This window comes from Ranitomeya imitator, chromosome 4 (genome assembly GCF_032444005.1).
Source record: "Ranitomeya imitator isolate aRanImi1 chromosome 4, aRanImi1.pri, whole genome shotgun sequence".
Classification (NCBI taxonomy): Eukaryota; Metazoa; Chordata; class Amphibia; order Anura; family Dendrobatidae; genus Ranitomeya; species Ranitomeya imitator.
The window spans coordinates 54,798,712-54,821,744 of record NC_091285.1 but is presented as its reverse complement, the minus strand read 5'-3'; the positions used below and the strand labels follow the sequence as shown (position 1 = coordinate 54,821,744).

The 23,033-nt window shown below is 44.2% G+C and overlaps 3 protein-coding genes across 4 annotated transcripts in view; all 3 read left to right on the top strand.

Annotated features, from left to right (window-relative positions):
- Positions 1-23,033, top strand: part of LOC138675454 (protocadherin gamma-A4-like) — a 732,953-nt gene that overhangs the window by 142,806 nt on the left and 567,114 nt on the right. The window lies entirely within an intron of this gene.
- LOC138673785 (protocadherin gamma-B4-like) lies at positions 473-10,471 on the top strand. The gene is made up of 3 exons (XM_069761829.1): positions 473-567; positions 2,510-4,940; positions 10,433-10,471. Exons 1-3 carry the CDS (start codon positions 473-475, stop codon positions 10,469-10,471), a joined length of 2,565 nt encoding a protein of 854 aa, XP_069617930.1.
- LOC138673784 (protocadherin gamma-B7-like) lies at positions 12,589-15,015 on the top strand. Its single transcript, XM_069761828.1, has one exon. It carries the CDS (start codon positions 12,589-12,591, stop codon positions 15,013-15,015), a length of 2,427 nt encoding a protein of 808 aa, XP_069617929.1.

Here is a 23,033-nt window from a genome sequence, read left to right as displayed (position 1 = left end):
TTGCTCCATACAGTATTATGGGCCCCATATATTGCTCCATACAGCATTTTGGGCCTGATATATTGTTCCATACAGTACAATGGGCACCAAATAGTCCTCAATACAGTATTATGGCCACCACTTAATCCTCCATACAGTATTATAGGCGTCAAAGTTTTCCTTACAGTGTTATGGGCACAAAATAGTTCTCAATACCTTATCATGGGCTCTATATATTGCTTCATACAGAGTTATGGGCCCCATATATTGCTCCATACAGAATAATGAACCTCATATAGTTCTCCATATAGTATGATGGGTAGCATATATTGCTTCATAGAGTATTATGGGCCCCATATATTGCTCTATACGGTGTAATGGGCCATGTACTATACTCCATATAGTACAATAGGACCCATATAATGATGCATACATAAAAAAATCAAATAATCACCTCTCCATGTTCCTCTCTGGTCTCTTCAGTGTTGTAGTGATGTCATTGCACCCTCTGTCACGAGACTTTACAGAGTCAGAAGAAGCTGAAGAGATTGGAAAAGTAGAGACTGGAGCATTAGGGAATGGAGAAAGGTGAGTATTTGAGGGGGGCCGGTGCCACCACTTGCAGGGCCCTGGCACTTGCCTAGATGCACCGGGTGGTGAGGCCGACTCTGTTGACAGGCCTTTTCCATAGCGAGAGACGTGTCAAACACCTAGAGAAGCACTGGGAGTAGTCGACCTGAGATCATAGCCAGAGGCAATACTAGACCCGGAAATCTTGTAACTATATTCTCTGGCTGCAATTTCTCTGATTTACGCTGCAGTTTGGAAAGTGTGAATCTGATGACAGCTTCCCTTTAAATTATGTACGTGTCTTCAAGCTCTCACTTTTTTGCTAAGCTTTGCTGCACTCAACAAAGTCTCTCTTGGGGTCAATGTAGCCTGTAGGTGACACAGTCATTAAGTCAAGTTACCAGGGAATATTGATAAGGATTTTATCTGTGTTATGACATTGCAGAAAAGATTTCTGATTGTATACCTTTTACAAATATTTTAATTGCTCTGACCAGCTAAAACAGCAATTTGCTTCATAGCAAGCAACCCGATTAAAGGAAACTGAGTTAGAAGTGAATTTTTCTGATTTATGAGGGCATGTTGGGAGCTTGCTAGTGCTAAAGCATAGAGATGGAAGTAACCTGCTTCAGTAACATCTTAATAGTCTCTGCCCAATATGATGACAGAGGTTTCAGAGTCTAACGGTTGTAAAAAAAAAAGGTGCAACGGATTGGATAGAGGACAGTATGCAGCTGGGGCAACCGGAGAGATGAGAGTTGAGGTGAGTATTACTTATTTTTTTAAATATACATGTTACATACATTATGCTCTGGGCACTAGAAAGACTCCAAAGTATAAGGGGACACTCATTTCACAGAGGATAAACTGAAACTTACTACAGATTAAAGTTCCTGGTAAGATATGTTTATTTGGCAAATTCAATTATCTCAATGTTCTCAATGTATCTCAATGGAATTGGTTATATTAGCTTACCCACCACAAAAAGTGACAACTGAAATTTGTTTCATAGCATGCACCAGAACCTAGAAAAATGAATCTATAATGTCTTGTAGGCAGAGTGCAGTTTGCAAGTTCAAAGTCATAAGCAATAGTTATTGTGCAGAATGTAAGCTCTTCAAAGGAGAAAATGGCGGTCTAATTTTAATATAGATCACAACTTGAAAAATAAGAAAAAATATATAACTTAGATGAAAATAAAATAAATATTATGTTGTTTGAATGCAGTTATATATTTGGTGACTGTTGGAATTTTGGTAATTCAGTTGTCCAGTAAAACTAAAGGAGAGGAATAAATGTATTTTCTACTGGTCTCTATATGTTATCAGCTGCAACCACAATCCAGTATGGATATATCTGCTAAAAGTTAAAATAAACATGTAGAATGCGAAGAAGAATTAGAATATAATTGATAGTCCCCCCCTCAAAAAAAAAAAATCTGAAAATGAAATAGATTTAATAAAAAGGAAATGTTTACATACTTGTTTCATAAACTGTTAAATTAAAGCTGAAATTATCTCAATAGCTTTTATAATGTTAGTTTTTACTCCTGAAAAATTTGTCTTAATTTTGAAAGCTAAATTTGCATCTATATATTCTTAATAATTCTGATGCATCTTAATGTCATTTTAATATGAGTTTAAGGAAAGAAATGAAAAAAATCCCCTTAAAAACAAGTTTAACATTTTTATTGCAAATCAACTGCAGTTTTCAAAATTGAACTCTAAGTGGCAGTAGGAGACTGTGCAAAAATGTAATTCACCCAGGAAAGAAAATCTGGGGAATATTACTGTAGCCTCATAGTGCAGAATACGGGGACACCTGGCAACATTTCTGGAGCACACTCTGCAGTGTGGACAATTAGAAACATCCTTTACCATCTTATACAAAGGATTTGGCATCACTAAGAATTACATTTCCCATATTGTGGATTACAGTGAAGGAAACTTTTATATCACAGTTTTCAGACAATGAATCATACAGCAAGAAACAGAAGGAAAAAATGGCAGCAGATATTTCAGGTATTTTCCTTTATTTTCTTCTTTATCACTGATACCTATGGCCAGCTACAGTATTCAGTACTCGAAGAAATGAAGAAAGGACCTGTAATTGGGAATGTGGCAAAAGATCTGGGATTAAATGTGGTTGAATTGGCAAATAGAAAATTCCAAGTTCTGTCACAGACAAATAAACAATATTTCAGCGTTAATTTGGAAAATGGAGACTTATTTGTTTCGGACAGAATTGACAGAGAAACATTATGTGGAAATAAACCAATCTGCTTTATAAACCTGGAGGCTGTAATAGAAAATCCTTTACATTTTTACACAATCACCATAGAAATCCAGGATGTGAATGATAACTCACCGATATTTTCTAAGAATCATTTTGATTTAGAAATCAGTGAGCTCACCTCACCGGGGGCTCGTTTTGCTTTAGGAAATGCACAAGATCCAGACTTAGGCTCCAACTCCATACAAAGTTATACACTGAATGGAAATGAAAATTTTGGCCTTGGAGAAAAAATTACAACAGATGGAATTAAATATCCAGAAATTATTCTGGAAAAGTCACTGGACAGAGAGAAACAGAGTTACTATGAGTTAATATTAACAGCCTTGGATGGAGGTAACCCACAGAAATCAAGCACTGCTACAGTCAGGATTATTGTCCATGATGTTAATGACAACCTGCCGATGTTTAATCAGGACACATACCGTGTAAGATTACATGAAGATGCAGCTATTGGGTCTCTTGTAATTCATCTAAATGCAACTGATGAAGATGAAGGGTCCAATGCTGAAATAGCTTATTCCTTTAGTCATATTTCTGACAATGCTCGTCAGTTATTTACTATAGACTCATTAAATGGGGACATCAAAGTAATAGGAAATTTGGATTATGAAACATCAGATTCCTATGAACTGACTGTGGAGGCTAAAGATGGTGGAGGTCATGTAACTCATTGTAAGGTGTCAATACAAGTGATAGATGTCAATGACAATGCGCCAGATATAATGATCAAATCTTTCTCGGAGACAATTCCAGAGGACTCATCACCAGGAACTGTCGTAGCGTTACTGAATTTTCGTGACTTGGACTCTGGGATGAATAGTGAAGTTGTTTGTCACATCTCAGACACTTTGGCTTTTCAGCTAATTCCATCTTCTAGTACTTACTATAAACTGGTAACTGCAGCTAGCATGGACCGAGAAAGAAATCCTTCCTACAATGTCACCATACAATGTATGGATGGCGGATCTCCTCCACTGTCCACCAACAAAACCATTCAGCTCAATATCTCAGATGTGAATGACAATGCTCCAGTTTTTGAGAAAATGAAATATATTCTGTATATTGGAGAAAATAATCAACCAGGTGCATCAATACACAATGTCCGAGCCTCAGATCCTGATGGTGATGAAAATGGGAAAATTGGTTACAACATTCTAAACAGCAACATAGACGATATTCCTGTGACATCTTATATTTCCATCAATTCTATAACTGGAGTTCTCTTCGCCCAGAGATCATTTGACTATGAACAGTTGCGGGAATTTCAGTTCCAGGTGATGGCTAAAGACAGTGGATCTCCTCCTCTAAGTAGTAATGTCACAGTGAGGATATGTATCATTGATAAGAATGATAATGCTCCGAAGATCCTCTACCCATCACCAGACACTGAGGGATCAGCATTATTTGAGTTTATTCCTCACTCTGCTGAGAATGGTTATCTAGTCACCAAAGTGATTGCAGTGGACGCTGACTCTGGACACAACGCCTGGCTCTCCTATCACTTGCTACAAGTTCCGGATCCTTCATTTTTCATCATTGGCCAATATACTGGTGAAATAAAAATTGGACGTGACATTCAGGACACAGACACCTTAAGACAAAAGATTGTGGTTCTGGTGAAGGATAATGGGATCCCATCTTTGTCATGTACAGTTTCAATACAATTAGTTGTGGCTGAAAACTTTCAACAAGTTGTTCCAGAGATTAAGAAACAACCTAATATTTCTAATACTTCTTCTAATGCAACTTTCTACTTAGTGGTTTCCATCGCTCTTATATCAATTGTGTTCATTGCAACAGTATTAATTACCGTAGTCTTAAAATGCAGAAAATCAAGTATTCCTACAAGTTATGGAGCATACAACAGAAACGTGTATCCTCAGTTCACCCTGGGATGTCCTTCTGAGATCAGTGATACCAGTTTACCTTTCCCATTCTCATATGATGTGTGTGTGACTCTGGACTCCAAGCAGAATGAAATCGCTTATCTGAAACCAGTGCAGAACGTCCCCACAGAGAATCTCATAGACACTGAGGAAGTTACTGCTGGGAGTGGTCCGTCCAGCAATGATCTGAAGCCTGGAAACATTGTTCAGGTATGAACCCAGTACTTAGACATATGTCATATTGTATTACTTCTTTGTTTGTATACATTTTTGATAATGAATGTCACATAACTGTCCAAAGCCCCAATAATAGAGGCATGTATGCTGATTTATTCTTATAAGCTGCTCTTATGGTTTCTTCTAAAAACAAGCTTTTAATCTGTAGCTCATCACATGGAAATAAGGCAGCAATAGTCCTATTTGGTGTTACTACCCTCAGACCAGTCCAGTCTCCAATGCTTTTTTCTCACCTCCATGGTCATTATTGACATGTTGCATACAATTCCCATTACAGTAGTATTTCTGAAACGTTGTGCACAAGTCTGAAATGTCCAACTATCACATGATGTTGTTCCATGCAAGCTTACTGTGACATTAGACGACTTCATTAGAGTAATCAACTTATTTACCACTATATTAGCTGTTTAGAATAATTAGGGGACTTGACAAATTGGCTTAAGCAACTTCATAAAACTTTCCTACATATGATATTAGCCTCATAGTCAAGCGGCTTGCTTTTCCCTTTTTCACATCTATAGTCTTAAATGTAGAAACATTTTCTTTTTTTGGACTTTGATGTTATGACAAACATACGGTTGTGCACAATAAACTGTCAACTATGATTATCTACTGGACTAATTTTTATTGATATTTTATCTGGAAACTTTAAGTAGCCATGTTTGTTTATCCTTGATATTTATTTGACTAGCAAAGAATTAGGTGTTTCTGTCATGGTCAGGCTTGCGAACAAGGTGCAGTGTAACCAAAAATTGCTGCATGGAAAATGGTGGAGTCTATGTGATTTTATTATTATTATTATTTATTTATTTATATAGCACCATTAATTCCATGGTGCTGTACATGAGAAGGGGTTACATCAAAATACAAATATCACTTACAGTAAGCAAAACTAACAATGACAGACTGGTACAAAGGGAAGAGGACCCTGTCCTTGCGGATTTACATTCTACAGGATTATGGGGAAGGAGACAGTAGGTCGAGGGTTGCAGTAGCTCCAATGGTGTTGAGGTGGCCATGTTGTCTTTACAGGCTGTAAGCTTTCTTGAAGAGGTGGGTTTTCAGGTTTCTTTTGAAGGATCCAACTGGATGTGTTGGGGCACTGAATTCCAGAGGGTGGGTGATATTCGGGAGAAGTATTGGAGGCGATTGAGTGGGGAGCGAATAAGCGTGGAGGAGAGGAGGAGGTCTTGGGAGGACCGGAGATTATGTGAGGGAAGATATTGAGAGATTAGTGTGGAAATGTACGGAGGAGAAAGGTTATGGATGGCTTTGTAGGTCAGTGTTAGTAGTTTAAACTGGATACGCTGGGAAATTGGGAGCCAGTGAAGGGATTTGCAAAGAGGTGAAGCAGGAGTGTAGCGAGGAGAGAGATTAATTAGTCGGGCAGCAGAGTTAAGGATGGACTGGAGGGGTGCGGGATTGTTAGAAGGTAGGCCACAGAGGAGTATGTTGCAGTAGTCGAGGCATGAGATGATTAACGCATGCACGAGCATTTTGGTAGAGTGTGGGTTGAGGAAAGGACGGATTCTGGAAATATTTTTGAGCTGGAGGCGACAGGAGGTGGCGAGTGCTTGGATGTGCGGTTTGAAGGACAGGGCAGAGTCAAGGGTTACTCCGAGGCAGCGGATTTTGGGGACAGGGGAAAGTGTGATTTCATTTATTTTGATAGATAGATCAGGTAGGGAAGATATGCATGATGGATGAAAGATAATGAGTTCAGATTTGTCCACATTGAGCTTGAAGAAGCGAGTGGAGAAGAAGGAGGATATGGCTGATAGACACTCTGGGATTCTGGAGAGCAGAGAGGTGACATCTTGGCCAGAGAGGTAGATCTAAATGTCATCGGCATATAGATGGTACTGGAAGCCATAGGACCTTATGAGTTGTCCCAGGCCGAGTATATAGATTTAGAAGAGTAAGGGGCCTAGGACAGAGCCTTGGGGGACTCCAACAGAGAGGAGGCGAGATGAAGAGGTAGTATGGGAGTAGGAAATGCTAAATGTGCGGTTTGCAAGGTATGAGGAGATCCAAGATAGGGCAAGGTCTTTGACCCCAAAGGAAGAGAGGATCTGTAGTAGGAGGCAATGGTCAACTGTGTCGAAGGCAGAGGACAGGTCTAGGAGGAGGAGTATAGAGAATTGTCTGTTAGCTTTGGCTTTAAGTAAGTCGTTAGTAATTTTGGTCAGGGCAGTCTCAGTGGAATGGTGGGGACGGAAGCCAGATTGTAGGTTGTCGAAGAGAGAGTTAGATGCAAAGTGAGAGGAAAGTTCAGCATGGACATGCTGCTCAAGGAGTTTGGAAGCAAATGGGAACAAAGATATGGGGCGATAGCTCGACATACCGCTTGGGTCAAGGGATGGCTTTTTGAGGATAGGTGTGATTGTGGCATGTTTGAAGGCAGAGGGGAAGGTACCAGAAGTTAGTGAAAGGTTGAAGAGATGGGTTAGGGATGGGATTAGTGTGGTGGTGAGGTTGGGGAGGAGGTGGGATTGGATGGGGTCTAGTGCACAAGTGGTGAGGTGTGATTTGGAGAGAAGATGAGCAAGCTCCCCTTCAGAGATTTTGGAGAGTAAAGTTATGGGGTTTGGGCATTGGTCTCTCATACAAAAGGGTTGTAGTGGTTGGACAACAAAGACTTGCCATGTTTGGTCTATCTTATTTTTGAAGTGCGTGCAAAGTCCTTGGCAACGATTAGGGAACTCGGAGGGGGCAGTGGTGGATGGAGGAGGGAGTTAAAAGTGTTGAACAACTGTTTGGCGTTGTGGGATAAGAAAGATACGAGGGTTGTGAAGTAGGCCTGTTTAGCAGAGGTGAGAGCTGATTTGAATGCCCGTGCTGCTTGTTTGAGTGCAGTGAAATCATCTTGTGAATGTGTTTTCTTCCAACACCGTTCTGCAATTCTGGATACTTGCCGAAGCTTTTTAGCGATGTTATTGTGCCAGGGTTGTCTATTGGTTTGTCGCACTCTGCTATGCATGACAGGGGCGAACGTGTCAATAGCTGATGCAAGAGTGGCATTGTAGAAAGCAGTGGTAGTGTCTGTGTCGTGGAGTGAGGATATAGAGGACAGTTGTAGGATAGAGTCAGAGAGTATGTTGGTGTCTAGGTGTGCGAGGTTCCTGCAGGGGTGCGCATGGTGCTGGACATGGGTGACAGGTGAGGAGGACAGGGATGAGAAAGTGAGTAGATGGTGGTCAGATAGAGGGAGAGGGGAGGTTGTGAAGTTACATAAGAAGCATAAACGAGTGAAGACCAGGTCTAATGTGTGTCTGTCTGTGTGGGTGGCTGATGAGGACCACTGAGTAAGTCAAAAGGATGAAGTAAGGGACAGGAGTTTGGAGGCTGCTGACTGGTGGGTGTCAATGGGGATGTTGAGGTCACCCATAATGATGGTGGGAATGTCAGCAGACAGAAAGTGAAGGAGCCAGGTGGAGAATTGGTCAATAAAGGCAGTGGTCGGGCCCGGAGGTCGGTATATGATGGCCATTTGGAGGTTGTAGAGGGAGTAGATGCGGACAGAGTGGACTTCAAAAGAGGGGAGGATAAGGGAGGGTAGAGGTGGGATTGGGTTAAAGGTACAGTTGGAAGAAAGGAGAAGGCCCACTCCTCCACCATGTTTGTTGCCAGGGGGAGGATTGTGGGTGAAGTGGAGGCCATCGTAACATAGTGCAGCAGAGGAGGCTGTGTCAAAGGGTGTCAGCCATGTTTCGGTGATGCCCAGAAAGAAAAGATTACGAGAGGTAAAGAGGTCATGAATCAAGTGGAGTTTATTGCATATAGAGCGTGCATTCCATAGTGATCCAGAGAGTGGGTGCAGGGGGGTGGGCGTCATGTACACGGATTTGAGGTGGGCAAGATTTCGGGTGTTTATATTGGGTTGGGAGCGATAGGAGGGGGAGTAGTAATAGGAGGTATGAGCTGTGGGGGCCCAGGGTTGGGAGATATGTCTCCAGCAGTGAGGAGAAGCAGAGAGAGACAGAGCAGGTGGGAGAAGGAGAGTGGGCAGCTTGTTTTGTGGTTTATTAGGAGAGATCTGAGGTTGAGGAGCAGGTCAGCGGAGGAGGTTAGGTGTGGAGGCAGGAGGGAAGGAGAGATTATTACTTGGTTAGGGGGTGCTGGGGTTTGAGGATAGCGAAGGAGAGTGAGGAGTAAGGGAGCCAAAACTGTTAGAGCGTATGTCAGCATGATGAGAATAAGTGTGGCGTAAAGGGAATGAAATTTAGTACATTTATTAACAGTGGTTAGTCTTACCTTCTGTTCACTTCTGGCTCATTTCTGGCATATTTCTGCTATCATATTTGCTGTTATCCTTATAGAGACAGACCAAGGTCCAGACAGACTCGTGTCTCTGAATTTATAACAGGCTAAATGCTCATGAAATAGGCCAGGTGTGATTAGGAGGGAGGGGCAGCAGGAAGACTGGTCACAGACACAGTAGGGGATTAATTAGAAGTCAGAAGGGAAAATGCAAGGGGAAATAGATCCAAATGGAAGGATAAAGCCAAACTGTGTATTGGCATCAAGGAATTAAAATGAGAAAACAAGCAGAGGAAAGGAAAAACAAAACAAAAAATAAAACAGTCATAGCAGCAAGCAGACATACCAGGAAGGAATAGCTGGGTGAGGAAGATCAGGAAAGTTGGGTGATGGTGATGGGATTGGGGTAGCAGCCAGCGTACATACCAGGAAGGAATAGCAGGGTGAGGAAGATCAGGAAAGTTGGGTGATGGTGATGGGATTGGGGTAGCAGCCAGCGGACATACCAGGAAGGAATAGAAGGGTGAGGAAGATCAGGAAAGTTGGGTGATGGTGATGGGATTGGGGTAGCAGCCAGCGGACATACCAGGAAGGAATAGCAGGGTGAGAAAGATCAGGAAAGTTGGGTGATGTTGATGGGATTGGGGTAGCAGCCAGCGGACATACCAGGAAGGAATAGCAGGGTGAGGAAGATTAGGAAAGTTGGGTGATGGTGATGGGATTAGGGTAGCAGCCAGCGGACATACCAGGAAGGAATAGCAGGGTGTGGAATATCAGGAAAGTTGTGTGATGGCGATGGGATTGGGGTAGCAGCCAGTGGACATACCAGGAAGGAATAGCAGGGTGAGGAAGATCAAGAAAGTTGGGTGATGGTGATGGGATTGGGGAAGCAGCCAGCGGACATACCAGGAAGGAATAGCAGGGTGAGGAAGATCAGGAAAGTTGTGTGATGGTGATGGGATTGGGGTAGCAGCCAGCGGACATACCAGGAAGGAATAGCAGGGTGAGGAAGATCAGGAAAGTTGGGTGATGGTGATGGGATTGGGGTAGCAGCCAGCCGACATACCTGAGGATGAAGCAGATAAATTGTCAGATTGATAGCAATAACAAAGCATAGCAAAAATAAAAATAAAAATGAAGAATCTATAGCAGGGGGTTATTTTTCTCGCATATTTCTACTATCATATTTGCTGTTATCCTTTTAGAGACATCCTTCTAGAGACAGACATGATCATGCCCCTTAATGCAACTTGAATTAATTAATCTTTGAATGTTTTTTTAGAGATATTGATGGGAATCACTGAAATGGATGTTAAATTATAACCTTTATGCAAAAATACATTATTAAATAACGTGTATCATACACATGGTACACAGAGATAAATCCTACACACGTGGGATTCTTCGGGGTTCTTCGCAAAACTCGCTTTGGGGCTGCTCTCAGGCACGCACTGACAGATATTTACATGGGTGAGTCCAGCGGTCCTTAATGGCATATTCCCTTATACTTTGTAGTGAGTTTAGTAGGTTAGAATGAGGGTTCATGATAAATCTCATGCCTGCTTTAATCGTTCCTCGTAGGACATACTTTGCAGTATGCTCTTCTATGAACTTGCTACAGTTTTTTTTTATCTTTTTCAAAATGTGGTGCTCGAACTGGACACAATATTACAGAAGAGGCCTGACCAAGGAGAAGTAGAGGGGGATAATTGCTTCACATGATCTAGACTCTTTGCTTCTCTTAATACATCCTAGAACTGTGTTTGCCTTTTTTTCTGCTGCTTAACTGTGTGTTGACTCATGTGCAGTCTGTGATCTATTAGTATACCCAAGTCTTTTTCACACGTGCTATTGCTTAGTGCTATTCCTCCCATTATATAGATGTAATTTAAATTTTTCTTGCTCTGATGTAGAATCTTGTATTTCTCCCCTTTAAATACCATTCTACTAGTCACTGTCCATAGTTCAAGCCTATCTAGATCCTTCTGAATTCTTTCTCTGTCTTCTCTAGTGTTAGTTATCACTCATAGCTTTGCATTGTCTGCAAATTTGATTAGTTTACTTTCAGTTCCCTTATCTAGATCATTTATAAAAGTGTTGAACAACACTAGGGCAAGGACAGAGCCTTGTGGTACCGCACTTGAAATACTTTTCCAATTGGATGCGCACCCATTTATTACAACTCTTTGAGTACTATCGCTGAGCCAGGTATTAATCCACCTAACTGTAGCCAAGCTCCTGGATTGGAGATACCTGATCGAGAAAAGGCTTATTACATTGGTCTTGTATTATGAAAGTAAACCAGTGAAATTAAAGGTGAACGGAGGATGGTAGGCAGGGTCAGAGTCTCTTGTAAGTGCTGAAGTGAAAAAAGGCTTTAACCCCTTTCTGACATTAGACGTACTATCCTGTCGAGGTGGTATGGGCCCATATTACCACTGATGGGATAGTACGTCTAGCGCCATCAGCCATGCTCACGGGGGGAGCGCGGCCGATGATGGCTGGGTGTCAGCTGACTATCGCAGCTGCCATCCGGCACTATGTGCCAGGAGCGGTCATGGACCGCTCCTGGCACATTAACCCCCGGAACACTGTGATCAAACATGATCGCAGCGTTCCAGTGGCACAGGGAAGCATCGCGCAGGGAGAGGGCTCCCTGTGGGCTTCCCTGAGACCCTCGGAGCAACACGATGTGATTGCGTTGCTCCAAGGGTCTCCTACCTCCTCCTCCCTGCTGGCCCTGGATCCAAAATTGCCACAGGGCTCCTTCCAGGGCCTGCAGGGAGGTGGCTTGCAAGCGCCTGCTCAGAGCAGTCGCCGGCAAGCCTCTTTCAGTGCCTGTGTGATCGCTGATCTGACACAGTGCATTGCGAAGTGTCAGATCGCTGATCTGACACTATACTGTGATGTTCCCCCTGGGGAAATGTAAAATGTATAACTATTATATTCACTTTTCTTGGTTCTCTATAAAGCTATTGTGCATTTTTTTATCTTTATTATCTGTACTAAATTTAATAACCCTCAAGTGGGATAAGAACATTTGAAGTGTTAAGATAAAATATACTTAAAATTTTATTTTAGTTAAAAAATCCAATCTAAAACTGTTGCAGTTATTATATCTGAACACTAAGCGGCAGCATTAGACTGTGTATGAATTGTTTTCTAACCTAGCAGGAAAAATCTACTAAATTTATTGTAGTCTCACAAAGCCGTATACATTGAAACACAGTTACATTTCCAGAGGACACACTGCTGTCTTGACTACAAGAAATATCTTCATTGATGATTTCCCATTTTATGGAATAATATTCTATATTGCGGATTACAGCAGAGGAAACTTTTCTATCACATTTATCTGAAAATGACTGATATAGCAGGAAACAGAAGAAAACAATGGCAGCAGATATTTCAGGTATTTTGTCTCTTTTTCTTCTTTATCACTGATGCCTATGGCCAGTTACAATATTCAGTACTTGAAGAAATGAAGAAAGGATCTGTAATTGGGAATGTGGCAAAAGATCTGGGATTAAATATGGAAGAATTTGCAATAAGAAAATGTAAACTGATTTCAAAAGCAAAAATTAAATATTGTAATATTAATTTGGAAAATGGAGACTTATTCGTCTCAGACAGAATTGATAGAGAATCGTTATGTGAAATTCAAACAAACTGCTTTATAAACCTGGAGGCTGTAATAGAAAAGCCATTGAATTTTTACACAATCACCATAGAAATCCAGGATGTGAATGATAACTCACCGATATTTTCTAAGAATCATTTTGATGTAGAAATCAGTGAAGTTACCTCACCGGGGGCTCGTTTTGCTTTAGGAAACGCACAAGATCCAGACTTAGGCTCCAACTCCATACAAAGTTATACACTGAGCGGCAATGAAAACTTTGGCCTTGGAGAAAAAATTACAACAGATGGAATTAAATATCCAGAAATTATTCTAGAAAAGTCTCTGGACAGAGAGAAACAGAGATACTATGAGTTAATATTAACAGCCTTGGATGGAGGTAACCCACAGAAATCAAGCACTGCTACAGTCAGGATTATTGTCCAAGATTTTAATGACAACCTGCCGATGTTTAATCAGGACACATATCGTGTAAGATTACATGAAGATGCAGCTATTGGGTCTCTTGTAATTCATCTAAATGCAACTGATGAAGATGAAGGGTCCAATGCTGAAATAAATTATTCCTTTAGTCATATTTCTGAAAAAGCGCAACATTTATTTACTTTAGACTCATTAAATGGGGACATCAAAGTAATAGGAAATTTGGATCATGAAACATCAAATTCCTATGAAATGACTGTAGAGGCTAAAGATGGTGGAGGTCACGTAACCCATTGTAAGGTGTCAGTGCAAGTGATAGATGTCAATGACAATGCCCCAGAAATAACTATCACATCTCTCTCAGCATCAATTCCAGAGGACTCACCACCAGGAACTGTCGTATCATTACTGAATGTCCAGGACTTGGACTCTGGGATGAATAGTGAAGTTGTTTGTCACATCTCAGACACTTTGGCTTTTCAGCTAATTCCATCTTCTAGTACTTACTATAAACTGGTAACTGCAGCTAGCATGGACCGAGAAAGAAATCCTTCCTACAATGTCACCATACAATGTATGGATGGCGGATCTCCTCCACTGTCCACCAACAAAACCATTCAGCTCAATATCTCAGATGTGAATGACAATGCTCCAGTTTTTGAGAAGATGAAATACATTCTGTATATTGGAGAAAATAACCAACCAGGTACATCAATACACAATGTCCGAGCCTCAGATCCTGATGGTGATGAAAATGGAAAAATAAGTTACAGCATTCTAAACAGCAACGTAGACGATATTCCTGTGACATCTTATATTTCCATAAACTCAATGACCGGAGTTCTCTATGCCCAGAGATCATTTGACTATGAACAGTTGCGGGAATTTCAGTTCCAGGTGATGGCTAAAGACAGTGGATCTCCTCCTCTAAGCAGTAATGTCACAGTGAGGATATGTATCATTGATAAGAATGATAATGCTCCGAAGATCCTCTACCCATCACCAGACACTGAGGGATCAGCATTATTTGAGTTTATTCCTCACTCTGCTGAGAAAGGTTATCTAGTCACCAAAGTGATTGCAGTGGACGCTGACTCTGGACACAACGCCTGGCTCTCCTATCACTTACTGCAAGTTCCGGATCCTTCTTTTTTCACCATTGGCAAATATACTGGAGAAATCAAAATTGGACGTGACATTCAGGACGTAGCTACTGTACGACAAAAAATTGTGGTTCTGGTGAAGGATAATGGAATCCCATCTCTGTCATGTACAGTGTCAATACAATTAGTTGTGGCTGAAAACTTTCAACAAGTTGTTCCAGAGATTAAGAAACAACCTAATATTTCTAATACTTCTTCTAATGCAACTTTCTACTTGGTGGTTTCCATCGCTCTTATATCAATTGTGTTCATTGCAACAGTATTAATCACCGTAGTCTTAAAATGCAGAAAATCAAGTACTCCTACACGTTATGGGCCATATAGTAGAAATGTGTATCCTCAGTTCACCCTGGGATGTCCCTCTGAGATCAGTGATACAAGTTTACCTTTCCCATTCTCATATGATGTGTGTGTGACTCTGGACTCCAAGCAGAAAGAAATCGCTTATCTGAAACCAGTGCAGAACGTCCCCACAGAGAATCTCATAGACACCGAAGAAACTACTGCTGGGAACGGTCCGTCCAGCAATGATCTGAAGCCTGGAAACATTGTACAGGTATGAACTCATTACTTATACATATGTCATATTGTGTTACGTCTATATTTGTATATATTTTTGATACTGCAGGTCACATAACTGTCCAAAACCCCAATAATAGAGGCATGAATGCTGATTTCTTTATTCTAATTGGCTGCTTTTATGTTTTATTTTAAAACAAACTTTTAATCTGCAGCTTGTCACATGGAAATGAGGCACCATTACACCTATTTGGCATCTCTGCCCTCTGACCAGTCCTGTCTCCAATGTTTTAACCCCTTTACCCCCAAGGGTGGTTTGCACGTTATGGACCGGGCCAATTTTTTCAATTCTGACCACTGTCCCTTTATGAGGTTATAACTCTGGAACGCTTCAACGGATCCCGGTGATTCTGACATTGTTTTCTCGTGACATATTGTACTTCATGATAGTGTTAAAATTTCTTTGATATTACCTGCGTTTATTTGTGAAAAAATGGAAATTTGGCAAAAATTTTGAAAATTTTGCAATTTTCCAACTTTGAATTTTTATGCAATTTAATCACAGAGATATGCCACACAAAATACTTAATAAGTAACATTTCCCACATGTCTACTTTACATCAGCACAATTTTGGAACCAAAATTTTTTTTTGTTAGGGAGTTATAAGGGTTAAAAGTTGACCAGCAATTTCTCATTTTTACAACACTATTTTAATTTAGGGACCACATCTCATTTGAAGTCATTTTGGAAAGTAGACCCCCTAAGGAACTTATCTAGAGGTGTGGTGAGTAGGGTTGAGCGAAACGGGTCAAAAATATTCAAAAGTCGCCGACTTTTGGCAAGGTCGGGTTTCATGAAACCCGACCCGACCCCTGTGTGGGGTCGGAAATGAAGTCGGCGATCTTTTGAATCTAGAATCGGAATTCCGATACCGATTCCCGATATGTTTAAGATATCGGGAATTGGTATCGGAATTCAGATTTAAGTGTAAAATAAAGAATTAAAATAAAAAATATCGCAATACTTACCCTCTGACGCGCCCTGGTACTAACCGGGAACCTTCCTTCCTTAGAATCAGCCTTCCAGGACCTTGCGGTGACGTCGCAGTGACGTCGCGGCTTGTGATTGGCCGCGCGGCCGCCCATGTGAATATACTCACCCTCGGACGCGCCCTGCTTCTTTCCGGCAGCCTTCCTTCCTAAGAATCAGCCCCTCCAGGACCTTCGATGACGTCGCGGTGACGTCGCGGCTTGTGATTGGTCGCGCGAGCGGTCACATGGGCGGCCGCGCGGCCAATCACAAGCCGCGACGTCACCGCAAGGTCCTGGAAGGCTGATTCTAAGGAAGGAAGGTTCCCGGTTAGTACCAGGGCGCGTCAGAGGGTAAGTATTGCGATATTTTTTATTTTAATTCTTTATTTTACACTAAAATATGGATCGCAGGGCCTGAAGGAGAGTTTCCGCTCCTTCAGACCCTGGGAACCATGGAAACCCAATGCACTGCATTGGGTTTCGAGTTTCGGCCGACCCCGACCCCGACTTTTTTATAGGATCGGCCGATTTCACTCGACCCGACTTTTGAAAAAGTCGGGTTTCGTGAAACCCGACCCGATCCTATAAAAGTAAAGGTCGCTCAACCCTAGTGGTGAGCACTTTGACCCAAGTGCTTCACAGAAGTTTATAATGCAGGACCGTAAAAATAAAAAATCATTTTTTTTCACAAAAATTATCTTTTCGCCCCCAATTTTTTATTTTCCCAATGGTAAGAGAAGAAATAGGACCACAAAAGTTGTTGCACAATTTGTCCTGCGTACTCTGATACACCATATGTGGGGGTAAACCACTGTTTGGGCGCATGGGAGAGCTCGGAAGGGAAGTAGCGCCGTTTGACCTTTCAATGCAAAATTGACAGGAATTGAGATGGGACGCCATGTTGCGTTTGGAGAGCCACTGATGTGCCTAAATATTGAAAACCCCCACAAGTGACACCATTTTGGAAAGTAGACCCCCTAAGGAACTTATCTAGAGGTGTGGTGAGCACTTTGACCCACCAAGTGCTTCACAGAAGTTTATAATGCAGAACCGTAAAAATAAAAAAATCCTTTTTTTTCACAAAAATTATCTTTTCGCCCTCAATTTTTTATTTTCCCAATGGTAAGAGAAGAAATCGGAACAAAAAAGTTGTTGTACAATTTGTCCTGAGTACGCTGATACCCCATATGTTGGGGTAAACTCCTGTTTGGGCACACGGGAGAGCTCGGAAGGGAAGGAGCACTGTTTTACTTTTTCAACACAGAATTGGCTGGAATTGAGATCGGACGCCATGTCGCGTTTGGAGAGCCCCTGATGTGTCTAAACAGTGGAAACCCCCCAATTATAACTGAAACCCTAATCCAAACACACCCCTAACCCTAATCCCAACGGTAACCTTAACCACACCTCTAACCCAGACACACCCCTAATCCTAATCCCAACCCTATTCCCAACCGCAAATGTAATCCATACCCTAACCATAACTTTAGCCCCAACCCTAACTGTAGCCTTAACCCTAGCCCTAACCCTAACCCTAGCCCTAACCCTAACCCTAGCCCTAGCCCTAACCCTAACCCTAGCCCTAACCGTAGCCCTAACCCTAGCCCTAGCCCTAGCCCTAACCCTAACCCTAGCCCTAACCCTAGCCCTAACCCTAACCCTAACCCTAGTCCTAACCCTAACCCTAGCCCTAACCCTAACCCTAATGGGAAAATGGAAATAAATACATTTTTTAAATTTTTTAATTTTTCCCTAACTAAGGGGGTGATGAAGGGGGGTTTTACTTTTATAGCAGGTTTTTTAGCGGATTTTTATGATTGGCAGCCGTCACACTGAAAGACGCTTTTTATTGCAAAAAATATTTTTTGCGTTACCACTAGTGTTGAGCGATACCTTCCGATATCGGAAAGTATCGGTATCGGATAGGATCGGCCGATATTCAAAAAATATCGGATATCGCCGATACCGATACCAGATCCCAATGCAAGTCAATGGGACCAAAATATCAGAATTAAAATAAACCCTTTCTTTCCTTGTAGGTTCATTCTACTTGAAGGAAAACAACTAAGAATAATGCAGGATGTATTTGGGGAGGTGGCGGAGACATTAAAGTCATAGAGGTTTAGCCCAATTAAATAGAATAGCATGTTTTTTTTGTTTTTTTTAAAGACGTTCGGAGTGACAAAGATATTGACTATGTAAATTTTTTTTTTATTTTGTCAGATATTGATGTTTCACTATTCCACGCCCTTCCCCTTCTTTTTTTTTACTTTTCCCACACTTTCATCTTCATCATCATCAGCATCTTTGACATCAACTTCTTCTACACCTTATTCATCTTCTTCATCCTTTACCTTTTTTTTTTTTATTACATTCTTCATATTCATTTTATTCAACTATTATTATTCTTCCTATTCTACATATTCATTTTATTCAACTGTTATTATTCTTCCTATTCTACTTCTTTATCATATTCTCATTTGTGACAGGCATTCCCGTAGTTGTTATCTATAAAAGTTGGAAGATTACACCTTCCGTTCTGCCAGTCACAAAAGTTACATTTGTCCGCGTTCAGTTTGGCCTGCAGCATCAGGCTTTATCCAGGGGCACCACGAGGAGGAACGGACTCACCCCCATACACTGCTTAGTCTTCTTCTGCATATAATTTAGATAATATCTTTTGCTCTGATATTAAGTGTTATGCTTAATGTTCTTCTGCTCTTTGTTCTGCAGCCTCTTGTTCTTCTGCTTCTCGGTCTTCCATGTCGTCGTCTCCAGGGTCGTCGTCTCCAGTGTCGTCGTCTCCGCCGTCGTCGTCTCCGCCGTCGTCGTCGTCGTCATCGGGGTGGTCTTTCTGGTCGTCGACGTTAGGGTCTTCAACTTGGAAATGTAGCAGAACGTACAAGAAGGCTGAGAAAATGCCAAGAACCAGCTGATGGAACTGGAACTCGGATGGCTACCCGAAGGTTCAAGAGCCTATGGAACTACCGAGGACCAGCTGACGTTACTGGAACCCGGTTACTAAGCAGGAGGTACCCATGCTAAAAAGCACTACCAAGGACCGCCTGACGTTGGCGGAACTCGGATACCCAGAAGGAGGCACCTAAGCCAAAGGCTCTGCCCGGAACCAGCTGACGGTACTGGAACCAGGATGGGGAGCATAAGGTACAAAAGCAAAAGACACTGCCGAGAACCAGCTGACGGTACTGGAACCCGGATGGGTAGCCGAAGGTCCAAGAGCCAATGGAACTACCGAGGACCAGCTGATGTTACTGGAACCCGGTTACTAAGCAGGAGGTACCCGTGCCTGAAAGCACTACCAAGGACCACCTGACGTTGGTGGAACTTGGATACCCAGAAGGAGGCACCTAAGCCAAAGGCTCTGCCCGGAACCAGCTGACGGTACTGGAACCAGGATGGGGAGCAGAAGGTACAAGAGCAAAAGACACTGCCGAGAACCAGCTGACGGTGCTGGAACCAGGTGGTGGACCCGAAGGCCCACAGGAGAGGAGAGGAGAGAACAGCTAGGCCGCGAGGCAGCCGCAGTTACCGAACCCCAACAGTCCTACAGGGGGAGCTGGGCCTACTGGCACTACAGAACCAGCCTTGACTACCAATTCATGCAGCCCACATAGGAAGCTCCTAAACTGGAGGCACCCTGGAGTTGGCTAACCCGACCGCAACACGACGGGGCAAGCATAGGCGTCTCAGCGAGTTTGACACAACCCGGAAACAGCTGACGGTGCTGAAACCAGGTTTGGCACGAGGGAGTACCTGTGACAAAAACACTGCCGAGAACCAGCTGGCGGTGCTGGAACCCGGATGCGTTGCCCCAGTGTGCAAGAGCCAATGGCACGACCGAGGACCAGCTGACGGTGCTGGAACCCGGTTACTAAGCTGTAGGTGCCCGCGCTTAAAAGCACTACCGAGGACCGCCAGGCGTTGGCGGAACTCGGATACCCAGGAGGAGGCACCTAAGCCAAAGGCTCGGCCCGGAACCAGCTGACAGTGCTGGAACCAGGTGGTGGACCCGAAGGCCCACAGGAGAGGAGAGAACAGCTAGGCCGCGAGGCAGCCGCAGTTACCGAACCCCAACAGTCCTACAGGGGGAGCTGGGCCTACTGGCACTACAGAACCAGCCTTGACTACCAATTCATGCAGCCCACATAGGAAGCTCCTAAACTGGAGGCACCCTGGAGTTGGCTAACCCGACCACAACACGACGGGGCAAGCATAGGCATCTCAGCGAGTTTGACACAACCCGGAAACAGCTGACGGTGCTGAAACCAGGTTTGGCACGAGGGAGTACCTTTGACAAAAACACTGCCGAGAACCAGCTGGCGGTGCTGGAACCCGGATGCGTTGCCCCAGTGTGCAAGAGCCAATGGCACGACCGAGGACCAGCTGACGGTGCTGGAACCCGGTTACTAAGCTGTAGGTGCCCGCGCTTAAAAGCACTACCGAGGACCGCCAGGCGTTGGCGGAACTCGGATACCCAGGAGGAGGCACCTAAGCCAAAGGCTCGGCCCGGAACCAGCTGATGGTGCTGGAACCAGGTGGTGGACCCGAAGGCCCACAGGAGAGGGGAGAACAGCTAGGCCGCGAGGCAGCCGCAGTTACCGAACCCCAACAGTCCTACAGGGGGAGCTGGGCCTACTGGCACTACAGAACCAGCCTTGACTACCAATTCATGCAGCCCACATAGGAAGCTCCTAAACTGGAGGCACCCTGGAGTTGGCTAACCCGACCGCAACACGACGGGGCAAGCATAGGCGTCTCAGCGAGTTTGACACAACCCGGAAACAGCTGATGGTGCTGAAACCAGGTTTGGCACGAGGGAGTACCTGTGACAAAAACACTGCCGAGAACCAGCTGGCGGTGCTGGAACCCGGATGCGTTGCCCCAGTGTGCAAGAGCCAATGGCACGACCGAGGACCAGCTGACGGTGCTGGAACCCGGTTACTAAGCTGTAGGTGCCCGCGCTTAAAAGCACTACTGAGGACCGCCAGGCGTTGGCGGAACTCGGATACCCAGGAGGAGGCACCTAAGCCAAAGGCTCGGCCCGGAACCAGCTGACGGTGCTGGAACCAGGTGGTGGACCCGAAGGCCCACAGGAGAGGAGAGAACAGCTAGGCCGCGAGGCAGCCGCAGTTACCGAACCCCAACAGTCCTACAGGGGGAGCTGGGCCTACTGGCACTACAGAACCAGCCTTGACTACCAATTCATGCAGCCCACATAGGAAGCTCCTAAACTGGAGGCACCCTGGAGTTGGCTAACCCGACCGCAACACGACGGGGCAAGCATAGGCGTCTCAGCAAGTTTGACACAACCCGGAAACAGCTGACGGTGCTGAAGCCAGGTTTGGCACGAGGGAGTACCTGTGACAAAAACACTGCCGAGAACCAGCTGGCAGTGCTGGAACCAGGTGGTGGACCCGAAGGCCCACAGGAGAGGAGAGAACAGCTACGCCACGAGGCAGCCGCAGTTACCGAACCCCAACAGTCCTACAGGGGGAGCTGGGCCTACTGGCACTACAGAACCAGCCTTGACTACCAATTCATGCAGCCCACATAGGAAGCTCCTAAACTGGAGGCACCCTGGAGTTGGCTAACCCGACAGCACCACGACGGGGCAAGCATAGGCGTCTCAGTGAACTTGACACAACCCGGAAACAGCTGATGGTGCTGGAACCAGGCTGGGCACGAGGGAGTACCCGTGACAAAAACACTGCCGAGAACCAGCTGGCGGTGCTGGAACCCAGATGCGTTGCCTATTAAAGATTGTCTTCCTAGAGCCCCAACTAGCGGTGCTGGAGCAAAGGGTAAGCAGGGGGAGCAGAGTGTAGGCCGAAGCCTGCACTGGAGGCAGCTTTGTGTCTGCGTTACGTTTGCAGGACACTTTGCCGGCTACACAGTGGGGGAACAGCTGGCGTTGCTGAACCCCACTAACACAATGGCGGGTGTTTTTCTCTGTGCAGCTAGCACTTGCGGGCAAAAACTAGCGATGTTAGAGCCCGTGGTGAAGCAGGAGGAGGAGGAGAGGAGCAGAGTGTAGGCCGAAGCCTAGTTGAACCAATTTCAAAGGAAACCTTTAACCCCCCCTCAGGTGTTACAAAGTACAAGAGACACACCTTGTGCAGTATTAATGCTGCACAAGTGAAAGGTTGCTCTATTAATTTGTCTACTTGCACACGCTGAATGAAAGACGTACACAATTTAGCCCATTCTACAGTCAAACTGTAGTGGATGCGTGACTTGGCTTTTTAAGGAGACGCAGCACAGGTGTCCCAAATAACGCCTTGGTGCTTGGCGCAGCTTCCTGAGCGTTGTTATTTGCTGTACAGAGTCTGCGCTCTTGTGTTATCCCTTGGCAATGCCCTGTTAGCGCTGCCCGTCTTATGACCTCATTTCATGTTGGCCGATGCGGTTAACGATGGCCATAAATCCCAGACCCACAGTGCCTTTTCATAAAGTCACACTGCGGTGCTGGGATTCGTGGCCTTGAGCAGTAAATATTTTGGCCGCTCACACACGTCCTTACACCTGCTTCCGACTGGGCGGCCTCTGCTGATCCCTTCTCGCATGCCGCGGCCATGAAGCTGCACAGTCTGAAGAAGGCGGAAGGAGATGAGTGACGACAGGCGAACATATGCACTGCTCGTGCCCATCAATCACACCCTCGCAGTCAAAATATATGAGACAATAAGGGGCGTTGTGTCGGGCAGGGCGGACGCACAGGCACAGCCAGCCAACCAATGGTGTCAGAAGACAGGCAGCGCTAACAATGGGGGGGCTGCGTGTCATTAAAAAGGAAAGTCACACCTCAGGGACATTGTAATGGTCTCTAATGAGACACATTTTGTACGTGTTGAGTTCCACGTGGGCAGGGAGAAAAAGTCAGCCACCTTGTACAAATGCAGCAGTACTGCTGTACAAGGTGGCTGTTATACATAGAAACACCTGGGGGTGGGGGGCAGGCTCCCTTCAATTTCAGTTCATGTGCCTGCGTGGCGTTTGCAGGACACGTTG